The 19364-nt window shown below is 45.5% G+C and overlaps 1 protein-coding gene across 1 annotated transcript in view; it reads left to right on the plus strand.

The window, feature by feature from the left end:
• spon1a (spondin 1a) overlaps window positions 1–17864 on the plus strand; it is a 50958-nt gene extending 33094 nt beyond the window's left edge. The window contains exons 7-16 of the mRNA XM_060071457.1: window positions 2687–2751; window positions 6543–6744; window positions 8791–8931; window positions 11218–11293; window positions 11701–11883; window positions 13186–13359; window positions 14033–14200; window positions 15493–15657; window positions 16465–16737; window positions 16860–17864. Coding sequence (XP_059927440.1) covers window positions 2687–2751; window positions 6543–6744; window positions 8791–8931; window positions 11218–11293; window positions 11701–11883; window positions 13186–13359; window positions 14033–14200; window positions 15493–15657; window positions 16465–16737; window positions 16860–17023 — 1611 coding nt within the window. The 3' untranslated portion in view covers window positions 17024–17864. The remainder of the gene's footprint in view (window positions 1–2686; window positions 2752–6542; window positions 6745–8790; window positions 8932–11217; window positions 11294–11700; window positions 11884–13185; window positions 13360–14032; window positions 14201–15492; window positions 15658–16464; window positions 16738–16859) is intronic.
• Window positions 17865–19364: the final 1500 nt, after the last annotated feature.

The following is a 19364-nucleotide window of genomic DNA, read 5'->3' on the forward strand; positions in this document are numbered from 1 at the left end:
ACTTGGAGGGAGATGACACACACACAGCTACACCTACTGAATGTGATGACAACAAATCCAAAGAAAATGAGTGTGAGGATTTTATTACAGTGGATTAGGCCGGCCGTTATTTTATTGGTTGCCGTATACAAGGACATTGCTATGTGTCCTTGCGGTTTCTACACGCAAGCATTTACACACACACAGAAAACACACACACACACACACACACACACACACACACACACACACACACACACACATGCTCGCCTTTCTGTCTATTGCTTGCCATTGGAATTGATGCGATCGAAGAGCCTCCATTCTTTTGTGTGCATGTGTGTGTGTGTGTGTGTGTGTGTGTGTGTGTGTGTGTGTGTGTGTGTGTGTGTGTGTGTGCTTGATCAAGAAGTTTGTGTCTACAATATCTGAATGAATAGCTCCAACCAATGTTCCAGAGACAGCCTTGGTGTGAAACGCCATTAGTGTTCCCTGGCTCTTAGGAAGCCTCAATGCCACTCGAAGATTCATCCCAAGATGACCGTGGGCAGGGAAGAAGCGCACACTATCTAAACTGTATTCTCTTGATGACCACCTAATGGGCTTGGAAGATGTGCTTAGTGGAAATAAGTCAGTCTGAAAACCAATAAATAATACCATGTTCGTCCTCATATTTGAATAAGAAGCGATTTGTATTCAAAATGCCATCCTTCCAATCTGCCGGTTAATCTTTACACCACTGTTTGGTTCCTCTCTGAATGAGGGGATTGAAAAGCTTTCCCTGGTCATGGGAAAAAGCTGATGTACGCAAACAAAATAATAGCACTTTGCCCAATTTGTTGTCTCTCCTCTATACCTCTTCTATCATTCATCTCTCTCATTCTCTCTCTCTTTCTCGCTCTGAGTGAGTGGATATGAAATTGTTATATTTGAATGTGCACGTACCTGCAATTTGCTGTGTCATGACAACTTTGACAGCTTCACTGTCAAAGTCAGGGCCAGGTCTTTAAATCTGCATCTTGTAGTCATAGTCGTATGAGGGAGCTACAGATTCTGCCATTATTTTAAGGTTTGGTTTCAGCGTCTGGGTTTGGTTTTTGGGTTTGGTTCTAGGGTTTGGGTTATGTTTTATGGTTAAAATTTGGTGCGAGAGTTAGGGTTAATTTCAAGGGTGATTGTTATGTATAGGGAAACATTTTTGTTTGTGTTTGGTCCTGCTTCCAATATGCTTCTGGTCCGGGTTCTGATATGGTTCTGGTCCTGCTTCCAATATGCTTCTGATCCGGGTTCTGATATGGTTCTGGTACTGGTTCCAATATGCTTCTGGTCCGGGTTCTGATATGGTTCTAGTCCTGGTATTAATATGCTTCTGGTCCGGGTTCTGATATGGTTCTAGTCCTGGTTCTAATATGATTCTGGTCCATGTCCTGATATGGTTCTAGTCCTGGTTCTAATATGGTTCTGGTCCGGGTCCTGATATGGTTATAGTCCATGTTTTGAAATGGCTCTGGTCCAGTTTCTGAAATGGTTCTAATTCTGGTTCTAATATGGTTCCCATTCTGGTTCTGATATGGTCTTGGTCCTCTTAGTCTGGTTCTGATATGGTTCTAGTCCTGGTTATGGGTTTGGATCCTGGTTCTGGTTCTGGTAGGATTAGGGTAAGGGTTTAGGCCCCCAGGGAGCCAGCTCCTGAAAAAGACTGTCACATTCAATATGGCTTATCTTGTTTCGCCTCTTATATAGTTTGTAATGAGTGATAATGTCTTCCTCTGCTCCAAGGTGCTAGGCTAGCCTTTATTTCCAAAGATGTTCTCATAAGCCAAAGCCAAAACATATGTTATGTTATTACATTGTACCGTTCCTGAGCTAATGCTATTTTAGGTCTCAACAGAATTGCCACCAGAAGCCTTGTAAAATATTAGCTATATATTGGTACTTAAATAAATGTGCAAAGCCAGCGCTGAGTTGTAGGCATGAAACACGGCAATTCCTGTTTATTAGCACCAAGTGTTGTCATTTCCCCTCTCGTCAATGTTAATAATAGTAGAGGGAGCAGGGGTAGCCTGCTCCTTCTACTATGTCAGAGACGGGCCACTTCAGCTTCAGGTGTTCTTTGTTGTTTTATACCATTTTGAACGAACCAAACGAACATAACATGTCATACACAATACTATAATTGTACTATTCTTTAATTTTCTGTAATATAAAGAAATTAAGAAAAAAGCTACAAGCATAATTACATGTATCGTGCCCTTTTCAGCTTCTATTGACCAACATATTGCCAAATGTTATGTATGATACGCAATGAGCACGGCTGTAAACCATCCTGTACGGTTAATTAATACGTTTTATTTGTCTCTTACTGCTAATGGCTGAAAAGCAGCGGCTTTCTCCTTTGTTTAGCTTAACAACATGTTGTATTTAGAGAACATAAAGGAGAACCTTGTGTGTGTGTGTGTGTGTGTGTGTGTGTGTGTGTGTGTGTGTGTGTGTGTGTGTGTGTGTGTGTGTGTGTGTGTGTGTGTGTGTGTGTGTGTGTGTGTGTGTGTGTGTGTGTGTGTGTGTGTGTGTGTGTGAATAGCAGACTGTGAAAGGAGTAGAATGTCTTCATTCGTTTGTTGCTTTTAAAAGCTTGAGTTGGATGTCAGAGTTGTGGGATGACATTGTTATTTCCTCTCTCCCTATCTATCTTTCTATGTCTCTCTACCAGGGTGATGAGGTCCTTACTGTCATCAAGATGAAGGCTCAGTGGCCAGCTTGGCAACCATTAAGTGTGTAAGTTTAAGAAGTTACACACACACACACACACACACACACACACACACACACACACACACACACACACACACACACACACACACACACACACACACACACACACACACACACACACACACACACACACACACACACACACAAAACCACTTGAGTGTGGGTTTTACAAGGTACGGCTCCAAATGCTCTCATTCTAGAAAAATAAAAATATATAACTCTACAACAACATCCTTCGACCTGTTTATCTGGACCCAGCTGGAATGGGAAATAGAAATATACCATACCCATGCTATAGTTGGTACTCTGAAGGACTTACACTCACTAGACTTATGTGTGCAACTATTATTTTTGACATGAAGAAACTAAAACATGAATCCAGATGGACTGGGCTCAGAATAGATAGCAAATGGTTGACAGTAGGAGCTATTTAAAACCTTTTCACTTAACAACATGAAAACAGAGATTTACGCATTCAAATCTGAGATGGTGTAAAAAGAAAATGACACATCTATTTAAGGAAGTATAGCAGCCCTTTTGAACCCTCATTAAAAAACACATTTCTGGATTGTTGATTGATTGAATTGATTGTGATTCTTTATTGGCAATTATCAAAGGGATCAAACACAATAAAGGACAAGAGCGTATTAACATTGTGGTCCTCTGGATCAAATGGCCTTAAGAGAATAGGGTGAAAACAAAAGCCAGAAGATTTTGGTGATGTAATCTATGGCAATGCATCCCTCAGCACCCTAAAAACCCTGGATGCTGTGTACCATTCTGCCCTACGTTTTATAACAGGAGACCGCTATGGCACACACCACTGCACTTTGTATAACAAGGTTGGCTGGCCAGCCCTGTCTGAAAGAAGGGATTTTCACTGGAAAATTTTAATTTATAAAACAATCACTGGGCTAATGCCACCATATCTCGCCTCTCTCATAAGCTGGAACCGTAACACCGTCAATACACGCTCCCAAAGCTTGCTTACATTACATCTGCCACATGCCAACACAAAACTGGGAAAGACAGCCTTCTGTTTTAAGGCACCCTTCATTTGGAATGAGGTCCAAAAATCATGCTCATTTATTTCACTTAGGGAATTCACAAGTCTTATCATATGTACACCTGCCTTCTCCTGCAATGATTGTTACTCTTGACCCAACCATTGTATTTTACTGTATTTATTTTATATGCATATTTATTTTATATTTATTTTCTTTTTTCTTTCCAATGTATTAACTCCTGTTGTACCCTCGGCACCATTGAAAATGAGGATCTTAATCCTCAATGTGTCTTCCGAGGCCTAAATAAATAATAAATAATAAATAAAATAAAATAAATAAATAAGATGGGCAGTCTGACCAGGCAGAGGCTGATACCTTCAGGGCAGAGTCAGAGATGTGACAACCTCTATCACACACATTACAAGAGGTCTTCCCCAGCAATGACCCTCCAGAGAGCTGTTACACCGAAGACTTAACTACAGAAGGAAGGGAAAAAAGTGGAAAAATACTTTGAGCATAGTAGGAAAACAGTTCCTCTGTGCCTGTAAGACTCAGCAGGCCAGCTTGTCAGAGAGAGTGAAAGTGTGTGAGAGTGTGTGTGAAAGAGCGACAGAGTGATAGAAAGGCAGAAAGACCAACCGACAGACAGACAGAGAAAAATAGCCAGTGATATACAGCGAAAGAGTCACACAGAGAGAGAAATGCAGAGAGAGGGAGAGGAAGGTAGAGGGACAGATACATAGAAACAGAGGGATATACATAGAGAGAGAGAGGTACAGGGAGAGAGAGACAGGTAGAGACAGATACAGGTAGAGACAGAGACATAGAGAGCGAAAACATAAACGGAAGAGAGAGAGAGAGACAGAGACAGAGACAGCCAGACCGACAGACAGCGAAATACGGAGAGACAGAGCAACGGAGAGAGACAGAGAAATCGACAGATAGCAACAGAGAGAGAGAGAGAGAGAGAGAGAGAGAGAGAGAGAGAGACAGACAGAGAGACAGACGGTTGAGGAACTTGTTGGTGTTATCTTCCATAGATGCTGGTTTAACACGCGGCAGAATGGAGGAAATATCTCCCTGGAACTCATTTACATATAGGCTATTTGCCAGATGAGGGCGACATGCGTAAACGATAAACGTTCTTGTTTTTTTCAATTCGCTCTTGGATCTTTCCTCCAACCGTGTGTCAGCCTGCCTATCTGCCCTCTGGTTTGTCTTCCTCGGCTCATATCCTTTCTGTTGTGTGGCCCTGTGTCATCCTGGGTGCTGGCTCCTTATGTCACCTATAACGACTGAGGCATCACATCCCCCCCTCACACACGGTCCAATCCATGCACACACACCCACAAACGCACACATAAACACAGCCAAACGCACATACATACACACAATCACGCTCCACATCCACAATGCTGCACACACACACACACACACACACACACACACTCACACACCATATAGATCCACACCTTTCACATACAGCTCCACACACACAGACACAAACGCACACTCACACAGAGAAACACACACGCACACACACACAGACACACACACACACATACAAACACACACACACACACACCCAAACACACACACAGTCACATGCATACATAACCTCGTTCGCCCCCACGTCTACCTGCTTCCCAATGTTGGGCTGGGTATAGCAAGACGAGTGTGTTGTGCTTTCCTTTGGTATCCCTGTTTGATTAGCAACATCAATCCCGCCCAACAACTTAGCTAGACGATGAGGTGCTTGTCAGCAGCATGACATGAGGGCTTTTTGATGACAAGTGCGCTGCTATTAATAAGCTGCCTGCTTTACGGGCCTGCTGTCTGCCGATTGGCTGCTTTCGGAGTACTTTTGTTTCATTATGTCGGAGCGTGTGCGTGGGCATCTGTGTGCGTCTGTGTGTAGGGGTGTTTGTGCGTGCATGTGTGTGTGTAGGGCTGTTCATGTGTGTATGTGTGTGCGTGTGTGTGTGTTGTGGGGCTCTAGGCGTGGGATATTTTTGGGGAGATGCGCCATAAAACGATGAGCCAAAACACAGAGGGGCTATGGTTCAATGTCAGAGTGGATGTCATCGAGTCTACACCCGTACGCACAGTAAAATGCTCTATAAAAACACTTTTAATGACCATTTATAATGGAGCATATAATATAAAATATGCATTTTTCGATGCCAAAATTGCTGTTATATAATGTCTGTGTTATTTTACAATTATACAAATATGTATATATGATAGATTTGTGTTGGTCTGAAGTGATAAAGAGCCATTTAAGATTATTGTCTTGATTGAATTAGTTAAAATAGCAAGCCATCGGCTCCGAATGATTATTGTTCGCATGATAATCTTCATAGTACTTCATTGGTCACTAACTCAGTAAACAAGTGTATTTCTCAGTGGAATAACATTAAATCATTCAGAGTTAGCCAGTATTATTCCACTACAGAATACAAAAAGTTTGTGTCGGGGTCCTGCATCACCCTGTCTGGATTTATTTAGCAATAATGACCGGCTTGCTGGTAATTATCCTGCATTTTACACAGATACTTACACAGATAAACAAAAAAATGATTGTTATTGATTTTAAAATGTCTTATTGCTTCCGAACAAATGTTTTGGACGGTCCTACGGTTTGGACCATGGCATCCATAGCAGCGATCCCTCACACAAAGCAGCAGTCCCGAAATAACACACGGCGCCTCAACGCCGCCACGGACCAATCAGAATCGAGTATTCCTCAAAGCCAAGTAACAAGCTCCTCCCCTTCCTGTCCCGCAGGAGGGCGGCGCCGTCGGCAGAGTTCTCGGTGGACCGGACGCGCCACCTTATGTCCTTCCTCACCATGATGGGGCCCAGCCCGGACTGGAACGTGGGCCTGTCTGCCGAGGACCTCTGCACCAAGGAGTGTGGCTGGGTCCAGAGGGTCGTCCAGGACCTCATCCCCTGGGACGCGGGCACCGACAGTGGGGTCAGCTACGAGGTGGGCGTCCCCCTTTCAGGGAGCGTTGGAGTCCTGCCCAGGCAGTGGCAGTGTCACCCGTGCGTGGCATGTTCGTTTCTGCTTTGCATAAGCAAAGGGTTGTCATTGACTGTTTGCTGGACCGTAACGAAAAAAAGATGTCATGTTAATTGTAATAGATGGTGTCGGATTAGATCAAAACTCACCTCATGTGAGAACGCGTGTGTGTGTGTGTGTGTGTGTGTGTGTGTGTGTGTGTGTGTGTGTGTGTGTGTGTGTGTGTGTGTGTGTGTGTGTGTGTGTGTGTGTGTGTGTGTGTGTGTGTGTGTGTGTGTGTGTGTGTGTCTGTTTCTGTGTGTGTCTCTGTGTTCTTTCTGTGTGTGTGTGTGTGTGTGTCTGTGTGTGTGTGCGTCTATGTGTTTGTCTATGTGCGTGGGTCTGTGTGTGTGCCGGTTTCTGTCTGTGTGTGTGTGTCTATGTGTTCTGTCTGTGTGTGTGTTTCTATTTGTGTGTGTGTGTCTGCGTGTGTTCTGTCTGTGTGTATGTGTGTGTGTGTGCGTGCGTGTGATTGCGCGTGCCCCTGCCACTAATGCCTCAGAGGGACGGATGACATTTGCCGATAGCAGTATTCTACGTGCGGTACAGACGGCGCGTTCACACCCAGCCCCGGCACCAGTTATCTATCACCCCCCCCCGTCCTCTGCACCCATCGCTCTCTGCTCCGGCCGCGTTGACCTTCTCATTACACCCGCGACCCCCCCCCCTCCACCCAACACCGCCTCCCCCCTTAACCCTCACCCCTGTCCCTGTCCCCGTCCCTGTCGCCGCACTCCCTCTTTAGCACGGCGCACACACCCCACTGTAGCCACCCCCCAGCCCCACCCCCCCCCCCCCCCCCCTCCCTCCCTCTCCGTGGTCACCGTGTCCCTGGCTCTGTGGACAAGCACAGGCGCTCACACGGTACCTCACCCCTTCCCTCACCTCTTCCCTCTCTCACCTCACCCCTCAGCCTCCCCTTACCTCCAGCTGAGGACTTCTGTCTTCGAAAAAAGCCTCCGGCCAGCAGTAATGAATGAGGGTGTGTGTGTGTGTGTGTGTGTGTGTGTGTGTGTGTGTGTGTGTGTGTGTGTGTGTGTGTGTGTGTGTGTGTGTGTGTGTGTGTGTGTGTGTGTGTGTGTGTGTGTGTGTGTGTGTGTGTGTGTGTGTGTGATTTTAAATCATATCACTGCAGCCGGAGGAACCGTTGGCTGATCCCCAGGGAATGACAGATAAACCCTATTATGCGTCCTTGCTTGTTTTGGCTGGCCCTAATTTATGTCAAACACACACGCACACAAACCAACACACAAACCCACACAGGGACACAAACGCACGCAACTATACACAAATGAACATCTGTACACACATATGCACACGCAAACACATGCGCACATACACACACACACACACACACACACACACACACACACACACACACACACACACACACACACACACACACATCGAAACACACACACACACAGAAACACACACACACAAATCCCTCAGCACACACACACGCACACGCACACACACACACACACACACACACACACACACACACACACACACACACTTAACCACAAAAATAAACACAGAGGCTGGCTGCGTAGGTCTCAGCAGGAGGTTGAATGGATGGCTTGTGCCGGTGTCCTCCAGACAGCCCCTGGCTGTGGAGCCTCTATCAGCCCCCCCCCCCCCACTGGAAGACCTTTGCTGTTGACTAATAGAGGCGACCTGCCCACCCACCACAAACCGTCCCTGCGCGCCCAGCACTCCCCACATCAAAGCAGCCCCAGTTCCCTGACTTTGTGCCTCGTCCTTTGTGTTACTTTGTGTTGCTTCTTTTGGACGACATTGGCTTGAACTTTTATTCTTTTTCGAAAACCGTACTCGTATCATTTTTCCGGGAAAAGTCGTTTGTTGTTGACTTCAAACACGTAAGGAGGTGGTTGGCTGAGGGTGTGTGCCTTCTCTGCTCTTTATATTTTTCTTTTTCTTGTTCCCTTCTCTCCCTCTCGTCTCCAGTCCCCTAACAAGCTCACCCAGGCCCCGGAGAAGATCCGTCCTCTGACCAGCCTGGACCATCCGCAGGGCCCCTTCTACGACCCCGAGGGCGGAGCCATCACTCCCGTGGCCCGCGTGGTGGTGGAACGCATCGCCAGGAAGGTCTGCCCGCCTCCACGGCCTCCTCTGTGTATTCCCCCCACGTCCCGGCCGGTGTTCATGTTCCCATCACTCTGGAGTTCCCAGCGCTGAGCTACGGCTCTGTACGCCGGAGCATTAAACAAGCGGCGGGGTGGGGGCTGCGGAGCTCGCTCTGAATGGGAACCACACAATGTGTTGTTTGAAGGAGCAGAAAAGTGCACCGATGTACTGTATGTTGCGCTGCGTTTGATTGGTCGGTTTCGTCGATTAGTCGATCGACTGAAGATCGACTGAGACTAATTTAAATAATCAATTATTAGGTTTAGATATGATCAATTTATTTATTGAGTAGAACTTACAAACATTTGTTGGATCCTTATAAAAGGAATAGTTTATTTCTTCTTGGGTGCTTTTCATATAAAGTAAGAACATTTAAGACATCATTTTGCACTGTGGTAACAATGCAATGGCCTTCGCAGTGATTTATTACATTCTATAGACTGAAAAGTGGTTGTTAAATGAATAGCCTATCGTGACAATCCTAAGTACTAGCCCTCGATGTTTTTGGAATTTTGGATAATTTCTCAGGGATGTTATAGTGCGGAGACGAGTATCCACGTCATTAAAAAGGGGTGAAGACAAGGGGAGGGGGGTCTTCTGTCTGCTAATAAGATGGCTTCAGAAAGTCATTGTACCCGAGAATCCCACAAAGAGGGAAAGGTAAGAGGATGGATGAGGGGAGCGCAGGGAGACAGGTATCTGGTCCGAGGCCGTGGTGTGTCGGGTCCTGCCGACCTAATGCCTGCGCAGGTCAGTCCGCTCAACCCCCCCGCTCCCCACGTTAAGTGCAGGACAAAACAGCAGGGCTTCCAAATACCTTCCCATTTTGTGATTCAAAAAATACGGTAAAACTTTGCCCTCAGCCACTCTATCTGCCTTCCTTCTCCTCCACCTGCCTCTTCCTCCTTAAAATGGAAGAGGGGCGCCATTACACAGCGTGTCTCTTAGATGTTGCTCTCTCTCTCTCTCTTCCCTCCGCTGCCGGGCCACGGCAGCGGTGAATTCTCCCTCCCACTATCTGCTCTCCCTCCCACACAGCTCTTATCACCCTCGTCTCCTTTGTTGGAGTGGCTGTGTGTGTGTTTTTGAATATAGTGTTGTTTTTTTTTGCCTCCCTCTACAAGCCCTGAAGCACTTGGGCACGTCTATCTTCAACCGTTGAACTCTTAAGCTGTGCTCTGTTGGCCCTCCCTTTGCCCTCCACCCCGGCCTGCGCCCTCATCCCTCCTTATTGCAGCGCTGTGTTGTCAAAAGTAGATTAACAGCCCCGCCGAACTGGAATTGCTCCATGGTTTCCGCTGGTCCACTGGTCGGCCGTTGAGCGCTTCAAAGCGAAGCGTAAACAGACGGCACTCACCAGACCTCATCTCCGATGCCCGTTGTAATCTCTCCCTTCCTGTCGGATCGATGGACACATAGATTGCTGATAGTTGTGCCCCCTCTAGAGGAGGTACGGTGGATGGTCACACGGGCTGTAGCGGAGGAGCTGGGCCTCAGCGGTAAAGTAGTCCGACCGTCCCGTACTGCGGTAATGGCTGCACTTACACCAAATCAATGGATTGAATAAAAGCCCACCCAAGACGGTAATTACAGACACGCTGCTGCTCTAAGATAGCGAGTGGATGCATAGCAGCTGTTCCCCCTGCTCCACAGCCTCTCTCTCAGCTCCAGTCTTCCTTCCTCCAGGGATTGCCCAGAGGAGCAGAACGCAAACACATTTCCATTCCCCCACTGAGTATAAATATAGTACACACACCGTTATGAACCGTTATGAATGGCTGTTTCAGAGTTTCGGGGAAACATAACAGGAAGGAAAGTGCTGCTTACTCTTTGTAGGGAACAAAGAATGACTATTATGCTGCACTGGCTGTGCTTTTATATGGTCGACTGTAGTAATATCGGTTATTGGAAGGAGGTTGTTGTTTTGTACATGCAGCTACAGCTCGTCAGGGATGAAATAGAATATGTATTGCTGAGCTGATTCTATAGATATAAATTAAAGATTTAACCTGATTCTCTCTCTCTCTCTCTCTCTCTCTCTGTCTCTCTCTCTCTGTCTCTCTTTGTCTGTCTGTCTGTCTGTCTGTCTGTCTGTCTGTCTGTCTGTCTGTCTGTCTGTCTGTCTGTCTGTCTGTCTGTCTGTCTGTCTGTCTGTCTGTCTCTGTCTCGCTCTCTCTCTCTTAAGAGCTACGTGAGTGGTGTACATTTGCAACATCAGGCTGTGTGTGTGTGTGTGTGTTTCTCCAGGGCGAGCAGTGCAACATTGTACCAGATAATGTGGACGACATTGTGGCAGATATTGCCCAGGAGGAGAAAGAAGAAGGTCTGAATCACTGGTCCTTCCCCAGCCCTCTTCCACTCTCACTCTATTCATACGCCCCCCAGTCACTCCAGACCCTTATCCTTTCATCTCCGGCTGATTTATTCTCGCTCATTCTTTTTTTTTCTTAAACCTTACAATAGCCGTAGTTTCCAACAGCCACATACAATACTTCATCTCTTTCACTCTCTATCTCTCTTTCTCTCACGCTCTGTTTTCTGAAACCCTCCAAACTTCATATTTGAAGATAGCAATGTTCAAACATCAATCTCTCGCTCTCTTATCTTTTTTTCTTAAACTTTACGAAAATCGTGTTTGGCGACAAAAATGAATCCCTCTCTCTGTCTCTCGCTCTCTCCCCCCTCTCTCCCCCCTCTCTCTCATATCTCTGAACCTCGTCCGCCCGGCAGACGACACCCCGGAGACGTGCATCTACTCCAACTGGTCCCCGTGGTCGGCATGCAGCTCGGCCACCTGTGAGAAGGGCAAGCGGATGAGGCAGAGGATGCTGAAGGCCCAGCTGGACCTCAGCGTGCCCTGCCCACACACCCAGGACTTTGAGCCCTGCATGGGGCCGGGCTGCAGCGATGAGGGTGAGGGCCCGGGGCTGACCTGGGAGTTGTCAATCATGTTCAAAACAATCATGTTCATGTCTTTTGTAATGACATAACATCGTCAAGGCAAATTTTTTCTGTCACAATGTCGATGATAATTATTACTGTCGCTGTTGATGGATGAATTGCCCTTGGTGTGAACAGATTTTTTATTTGATCTAGTTATACATGCTAGAAACCAAAAGGGTTGTAGGATCTATAGCTACGTTTATTGTGTAAGCAGGGCCAAAGTCTCTATTTTCTGGTTTGCACAAGCATGCGCTGCTATTTTCAGATTTTAACAGCAGATTCTCTATTCTCTGTTTGAGTGGTTGTTGCATTTGTTAGCATTTCAGAGTTAATGTTTTGATTAATTAGCTGACACTCTTAAAGGTCAGAATTCTTTTCAAAATGAATGTTGGAGTCAGGAAAACAGAGAGCACCCATTGCTCATTTGTATATCAAGCACGTCTAAAGCTACTGGCATGGCCGTTTGAAACTCAAATCAAGCTTTACATTTTATTATGGTCCATGCACAGAATCCCTCATGAATTTGGTACCAAACAATATTCCTTACTTACTACATCTCTGTGTAGAAATGTCATGTGACTAGCAGTAATGTTTTGGATGTTGTTGCATGAAGCATATACAATGTTCAGCAGTGGCAATAATCAATAATCCTTCTAAATGCATGAGACAGGGAAAGGTCTCACAGTAACTTTACATCATTCGTTGCCCTTTACAAAACTCTATGAATAAATTGTATGTCCTTCTATTTAAGGTAAGATGGAATACTATCATTGACAACTGTAAACAAGGATGCTGTTAACACTCAAAACAACGCAAACTAAAAAATGGTTAACAGGTTAACTACTTATGTCAGCAGCGAGCAATGAGAATGATGTATGCATGAGGTATCTGGGTCCCGGTTTGTCAAACATCACACAACTATCATCATTTTGGGTTGCCAATTTATTCTAGCCCTTGTTTTAATGTATATCTATGTCAGATTCAGGAACACACCATTAGTAAGGGCCAGGTATAAAAAGTGGTGACGGTGTTTGATTTTAATTACATTGGTTTTGGTAGGAACCAAGGTATATAGAGTGGTGAGCGTGTGTGTTTTTAACAGCTGATTACAGTGGCTTTAGTAGGGACCATGGTATATAGAGGGGTTAGGTTGTTTGGCTCCGAGCCAATGGATCTGGGTTCAAACCCCAATGTCTGCAGTCATCCCTGTAGGCGTCCTAAAACAAGATGCAACGCGCATACTCATTCACCCCTGGGTGTGTCCTTCTCCAGCCGACGCGTCCACCTGCATGATGTCTGAGTGGATCACCTGGTCCCCGTGCAGCGTCTCCTGTGGTCAGGGCGTGCGCTCCCGGGAGCGCTACGTCAAGCAGTTCCCCGACAACGGCTCCGCCTGCTCCATGCCCACGGAGGAGACCGACAGCTGTGTTGTCAACCCTGAATGCAGTGAGTTCCTCCACCCCCCCCACTGGTACTGACCCTCTGGTCCATTGATTATCTGCCAAAACTCTTTATTTTATTCAATGATAATTGGGTCTACAGTTTTTAGTATGGGCCTGTGAATATAGAGTGGTGAGGGTGTTTGATTTAAACAGCTGATTACAGTGGCTTTAGTAAGGGCCAGGTATATAGAGGGGTGAGCGTGTGTGTTTTTAACAGCTGATTACAGTGGTTTTAGTAGGAACCAAGGTATATCGAGTGCTCAGGTTGTTTGGCTCTGAGGCAAAAGGATCTGGGTTCAAACCCCAATGTCTGCAGTCATACCTGTAGGCATCCTAAAACAAGATGCAACACACATACTCATTCATGACGTATCTAAAATTCTTAATGAATAAACGCTAAATTGTCGTTTACAGTACAGAACACACCTAGATAAGAACAACAAGGGGGTAAAATGAATTACTAAAATAAATGGAAACGGTTGAATGCTGAAATATCAGTTAAGTTAAAGACATGCAAACAGACACTACTTGGTTACCTGGTTTGGAATCCTTATGTAGTAACCTCCTACTCTGAATGAGCCGTACATAAATACCTCAAACCGAGCATGACTTCCAGCTAACAGTGCTTCTAACGCCCCGCGCCTCGCCCCCTCCCTCCCTCCCTCCCTCCCTCCCAGACCCCAGCAGTTGCCTGGTTACCGAGTGGGGCGAATGGGACGCCTGCAGCGCTACATGTGGCCTGGGGATGAAGAGGAGGGAGCGCATGGTGAAAATGCCCCCTGCTGATGGATCTATCTGCAGCGCGGAGGTGCTGGAGGTGGAGAAGTGCATGATGCCAGAATGCCGTGAGTGATGACACCGTCACCGGCCACCCCCGCAGCCCCTCCATCACTCTGATGAAACCTTCGCTCACCTGACTCTAGCTGGTTAGCCGAATAGGTGGCTCGAGTGGGGAGGCTAGTTGGTCCCCCTACCCTACCGGATAAAATGACCTTCTGGTTCGAGGTCTACCTAGTGTAGAGTAAGATGCCTCGACCCCTACCTGCTCTTTCATTTCATGGTAGCACTTTACAATAAGGGTACATTAATTAACCATTCTATAAGGTGACATATTATACCACCAGGTGTGAGTGTGATTAGCCGTTATCAGCCGTTTATGTTAACAGCACACCTGGTGGTATAATATCTCATCTTTAACATTAGTTAAAGCAGTAATAAGCATTAATATATAGCATTAGCCTAACCTTGAGGTTCGGGTTAGGATAAAGGTAAGGGGATTAAACCTTAGCCTAACCCTATTAAATAATGTATAAAATGAAATCTTTAACACCATAACCTTATTTGACATCCAATTCAACACAAATTTATTAATTCCACTTGGGGCAATTAGTTACGAGCAGGCTGTACACAGAGAACCATAGTCACATACAACACCATGAACACTATTCTCACATGATATTTTGATCCTTAATTAACTGTTAATTAACTGCTAGTTAATGCTTATTACGGCGTGAAGTCAAGTTAACTAAAGGATTATAAATGTACCCTTATTATAAAGTTTTACAAATTACATTGATAAATAACAGTGAATTCCTATTATTAAAGCTTCTTCTAAATGACTAAATCTAGACCTTTGTCATATCACATTAGTCTCGTGGTACCAGGATCTAGAAGGTGGTTCACCACATGGGCCAGGCTCACATTAGTCTCATGGTACCAGGATCTAGAAGGTGGTTCACCACATGGTCCACGCTCACATTAGTCTCGTGGTACCAGGATCTAGAAGGTGGTTCACCACATGGGCCAGGCTCAGCCTTTGCAAATTCTCATACTATCAGAATCTGGACTGTATAATTTCAGGCAGCGGGGGACCGCGTTCTCGCTCTCCCCTGATCTTTCCCGTCTGATCTTATCGTAAGATTGATCAGGGTAATGTCTATGAGGCTGGTCTTTCATTTCATGCACACACACACATGCACACATGCCACACCCCACACTCACAGGCACACGTACGCGTACACACACACACACAGACATACAGACACACAACACTTTTACACACACACACACACACACGCGCGCGCGCACACACGTTACACCACACACACACTGATTGAGGCTGACGCTGTCTGCGCAGACACCATCCCGTGCATGCTGACTCCGTGGTCCGACTGGAGCGACTGCAGCGTGACATGTGGGAAGGGCCTGCGGACACGGCAGCGCACGCTCAAGTCCCCCGTGGAGCTGGGCGAGTGCACAGAGGACCTGGAGCAGGTGGAGAAGTGCATGCTCCCCGAATGCCGTAAGTCACGCTCATGAACACGTGCACGTGATGTGTGTGCATGATGATCACAATGGGCTGCGCTGTTATGATCATCACGATGATCACAGTGAGCTGTGGTGCGTTGATGATCACAATGAGCGATGGATTCATGATGATCACAGTGAGCGGCGGTGTCATTCGATTCCCATCCTGTGCATAAAATACAAATACTGTATACATGAGAGAGAAATTCAACAGAGTCTATCGAGATGCTAGAGTTTATCTAGAACCTCTGAGCTCACAACCGTCTCAGCCTGTTTATAAGTAGGGGCAGTTTGGGAGAGATCGATCGCTGTCTATTTCTCTCTTACAACTGTTCTCCCCCTGTTAGGGTGGAATAGACGTTCGCCTCACAATCTCAAACCAACAAAGTAATAATAATAATAAATAAAATGTATATAGCGCTTAATATGGTACTCTAAGACGCTTAATGAAAGCAAGGGGACCCAGCCTCTAATCCAGTGGTTCTCAACTGGTCTAGACTTCGGACCCGCATGTGTCAATAGTCATTAAATCATCATAAAGAAATGTATACCAATATTGCAAATTTTTATTGTACTGTTAAAAAAAGTAGAGCAAAGGAAAAGCTTAAGCAATTTGGGCTAAACTCCCATTCAAAAGTAAGCAATCGAAATATGTAATATTAACATTAAAAAATGTGTTGCATCAAAGGCTTCTTTCTAAATATTGTTTGCCATAGGCTCTGAGACCCACTTAAAAATGACCCACTGGTGGAGAATCATAAGTCCGCTCCATCCACCTCCCCCTTCCTCCCCCACCACACAGCCACAGACTGCCTGTTGACCGACTGGACCGAGTGGTCCGACTGCAACAAGTCCTGCGGCAAGGGCCACATGATCCGCAACCGCGTGGTAAAGCTGGAGCCCCAGTTCGGCGGGGACCCCTGCCCCGAGACCGTCCAGAGGAAGAAGTGCAAGGTGAGGAAGTGCAGCCGTGGCCAGGGCAGCCCGGAGGAGAAGAAGAGACGCAAGGAGCAGCGGGAGAAGAGAAGGAGCAAGCAGGGAGGAGGCCGCGAGGAGGTCACCACAGAGCACCCAGGTCTGGCACTTTCAAGGACCCTCCTCCACTGTCTGAAGTATAAAAAACTTGAACTTGGAAACAAAACCGTTTCTAACAGTTTAACCCCCCCTCTTTGCCCCCCCCTTAATGTATGTTCCCAGGATGTAAAATGAGGCCGTGGTCCAGTTGGACGGACTGTACCAAGCTGTGTGGCAATGGGATCGAGGAGCGCTTGATGACGGCAAAGCGGAGGTTCAGGAGCGCCCAGCTTCCCAGCTGCAAGGACAGGAAGGAGATGAGGGCGTGCAACGTGCATCCCTGTTAGGAGCGCAGAAAGAGGGGAACGAGGGGTGGAACTATGGAGGTACACAAAAGAGGCCCGGGGAAGGAAAAGAGTGTGGCACAGTGTCACCCGGTGATCCAATGCACTCAATTTAGGGCTGAAATGGCACACTGTTGAGTTGTATTGAGTTTGAATCCAGTGTGGATCTTGAAACTGTTGCATTTTCTAAAAATGTTTGAAAACAGTGGTTCATTGTTTTTTTGCAGTTGGTTTGAATTGCCAACAAAGTTGAATTGAAAACCATAACAACAGGAAGAGGCAAAGTAAATGTGAGTCCCGGATTCAAACCATACTGATTCTATTGTTGTACATTTAAACATGCTCTTTCACACACACACACACACACGCACACGCACACACACACACGATTCCTTTTCAAAATTACTGTAAACTTGTTGTGGTAAAATAAACATTGAATAATGCTGATTATGAAATATAAGTTAATTAAATAAGATAGTACTGTTATACCCTGTGGTAATCTTCTCTCCGTCGTGTATGTTCCAAAACAGAAAGCACAGCCATTCCAGTATTTTATAAGCCTTCAAAGTAACTTCCTTTCCAGGAGACTAAAGGGCCCTCATGACTTTTTACCTAGTTATTTGACTGTACATGTAGACTAGAAAAATTATGGTTTCACAGCATTCTAAAAGGAGTTTCTTATTTTTAGTGTGAATTTTTTGATAAGAATGACGGATTCTTACCAAAGTCATGTGTAGATGTTTTCTAGATGTTTCCCCTTTCCTTATCTTTACTCTTTCCCTCTTAACATATTAATATTTTTGAATATTATCACCTTTACAATAAAAGTAAATGTGACATCTTGTCAATTGGATGTGTCCCGTTTTGTGAGACGTTCATGTGTTGCATATTTTCTTCCACTAGATGGAGTTAGTGAATATAAAAGCGAAACGTAATAGATCACAAAGGTTGTTTAGATGTATGTATACAGTATGTAGGCCTCTCTGTTGCTTTGCGTCAGACTCAGTTCTGACCAGGCCCATTTTCTTGTGCACCTGTAAAAAAAATATATGAACTTAGTCAAGTCAAATATTGCAGAAATACTATATAACTTGCAATATGTTATTACTGAGGTATTCACAATAATCTCTGCAGAAAAACCACAGGGGGGCACTAAAGCCATGTTCATATTATGTAGGCTACTCAACTAGGTTTTCTTTTGCAAGCACTACCGAATTACATTTATTGTCCTATAGAAAATGTGCAACAGATCTTTTTTAAACAACTTTGCACAATCATTATTTGGGATTTAATTTACATTTGTGCGTTAATTTAGATGAATGTACAGCGGTAACTCAAAGCTATTTTGGATAAAACAATGGGGATTGGATTGTCTAAATCACAGCAGGATACATCGGAATGTATCCTGCTGTTTTACCAGGCAGGTAGTTTGGGGCATAGGGGTGAAGCACGCCCCCCATTACCACGCCATTGTTTCCATGCCAACCACCCGAGGGAAGCCTACACACTTCACAGACACTGGCAACTGCTTTTTATCAATGTAGCAATCAAACTCGCATAATGGCACGTGAAATAACCCGTAGCAGGAGGAGTGAGCCAACTATGATGTTTCTCCCGGGTTGGCTGTCAGAATGTCATTGCATTACTGTGGTCTAATGAATTAGCAAGATATACATGAAAGAGTACTGTCTTAAAAAAAGGAGAAACAAATTAATCACGAAGCCGAAAATTCCTCATACATCTGTAATTGCATTTTTATCTCGACAATATCGATTGAAAGGTCACTTTGTTATCTACGGTGATGGGTTTGTTTGTTTTTTAATCTAAAGCAATGACTGAACAATGGCTAACTACAAATGAAGCTTTTAACAAACAAACACAATTAATTGGGTGACTCATATCAGGCGCAACTAATGGGGAAATGAAACCGGGCTTATGCTGCACAGCACAAGAGAGGGGTAGCTGTTGGGATTACTGTGTCAGAAGTCCTGAATGAGTTTGTGCTCTCCACAGGATTAGTTCACCAGGTTCTGCTGTCCCTTTTCCCCACCGGGTGTAGCTGCTGGGACTGTGGGGATTGAATGTTCTCCACAGGCTGGAACGTGATGAATTGAGAAAACAACCCCTTGATGGTCTGACTCAAGAGTGGGGGCAGTAAAGGCTGATATGAAGGCCCTGCACGCATCTCGGAAAGGCAATGGAACCGCGCTGAATTTATTTTCTTGAAGATGGTTGGACCAATGGAACACGGAGTGTACATTTGCAGAAAGGTGTTGAACGGTTGGCAGTCAGCTTGCAGGAATAGAGTGAATATCGGCACGGAAAGCCCTGTGAATTGGCAGAC

The sequence above is a fragment of the Gadus macrocephalus genome, chromosome 14 (assembly GCF_031168955.1).
Source record: "Gadus macrocephalus chromosome 14, ASM3116895v1".
NCBI lineage: Eukaryota > Metazoa > Chordata > Actinopteri > Gadiformes > Gadidae > Gadus > Gadus macrocephalus.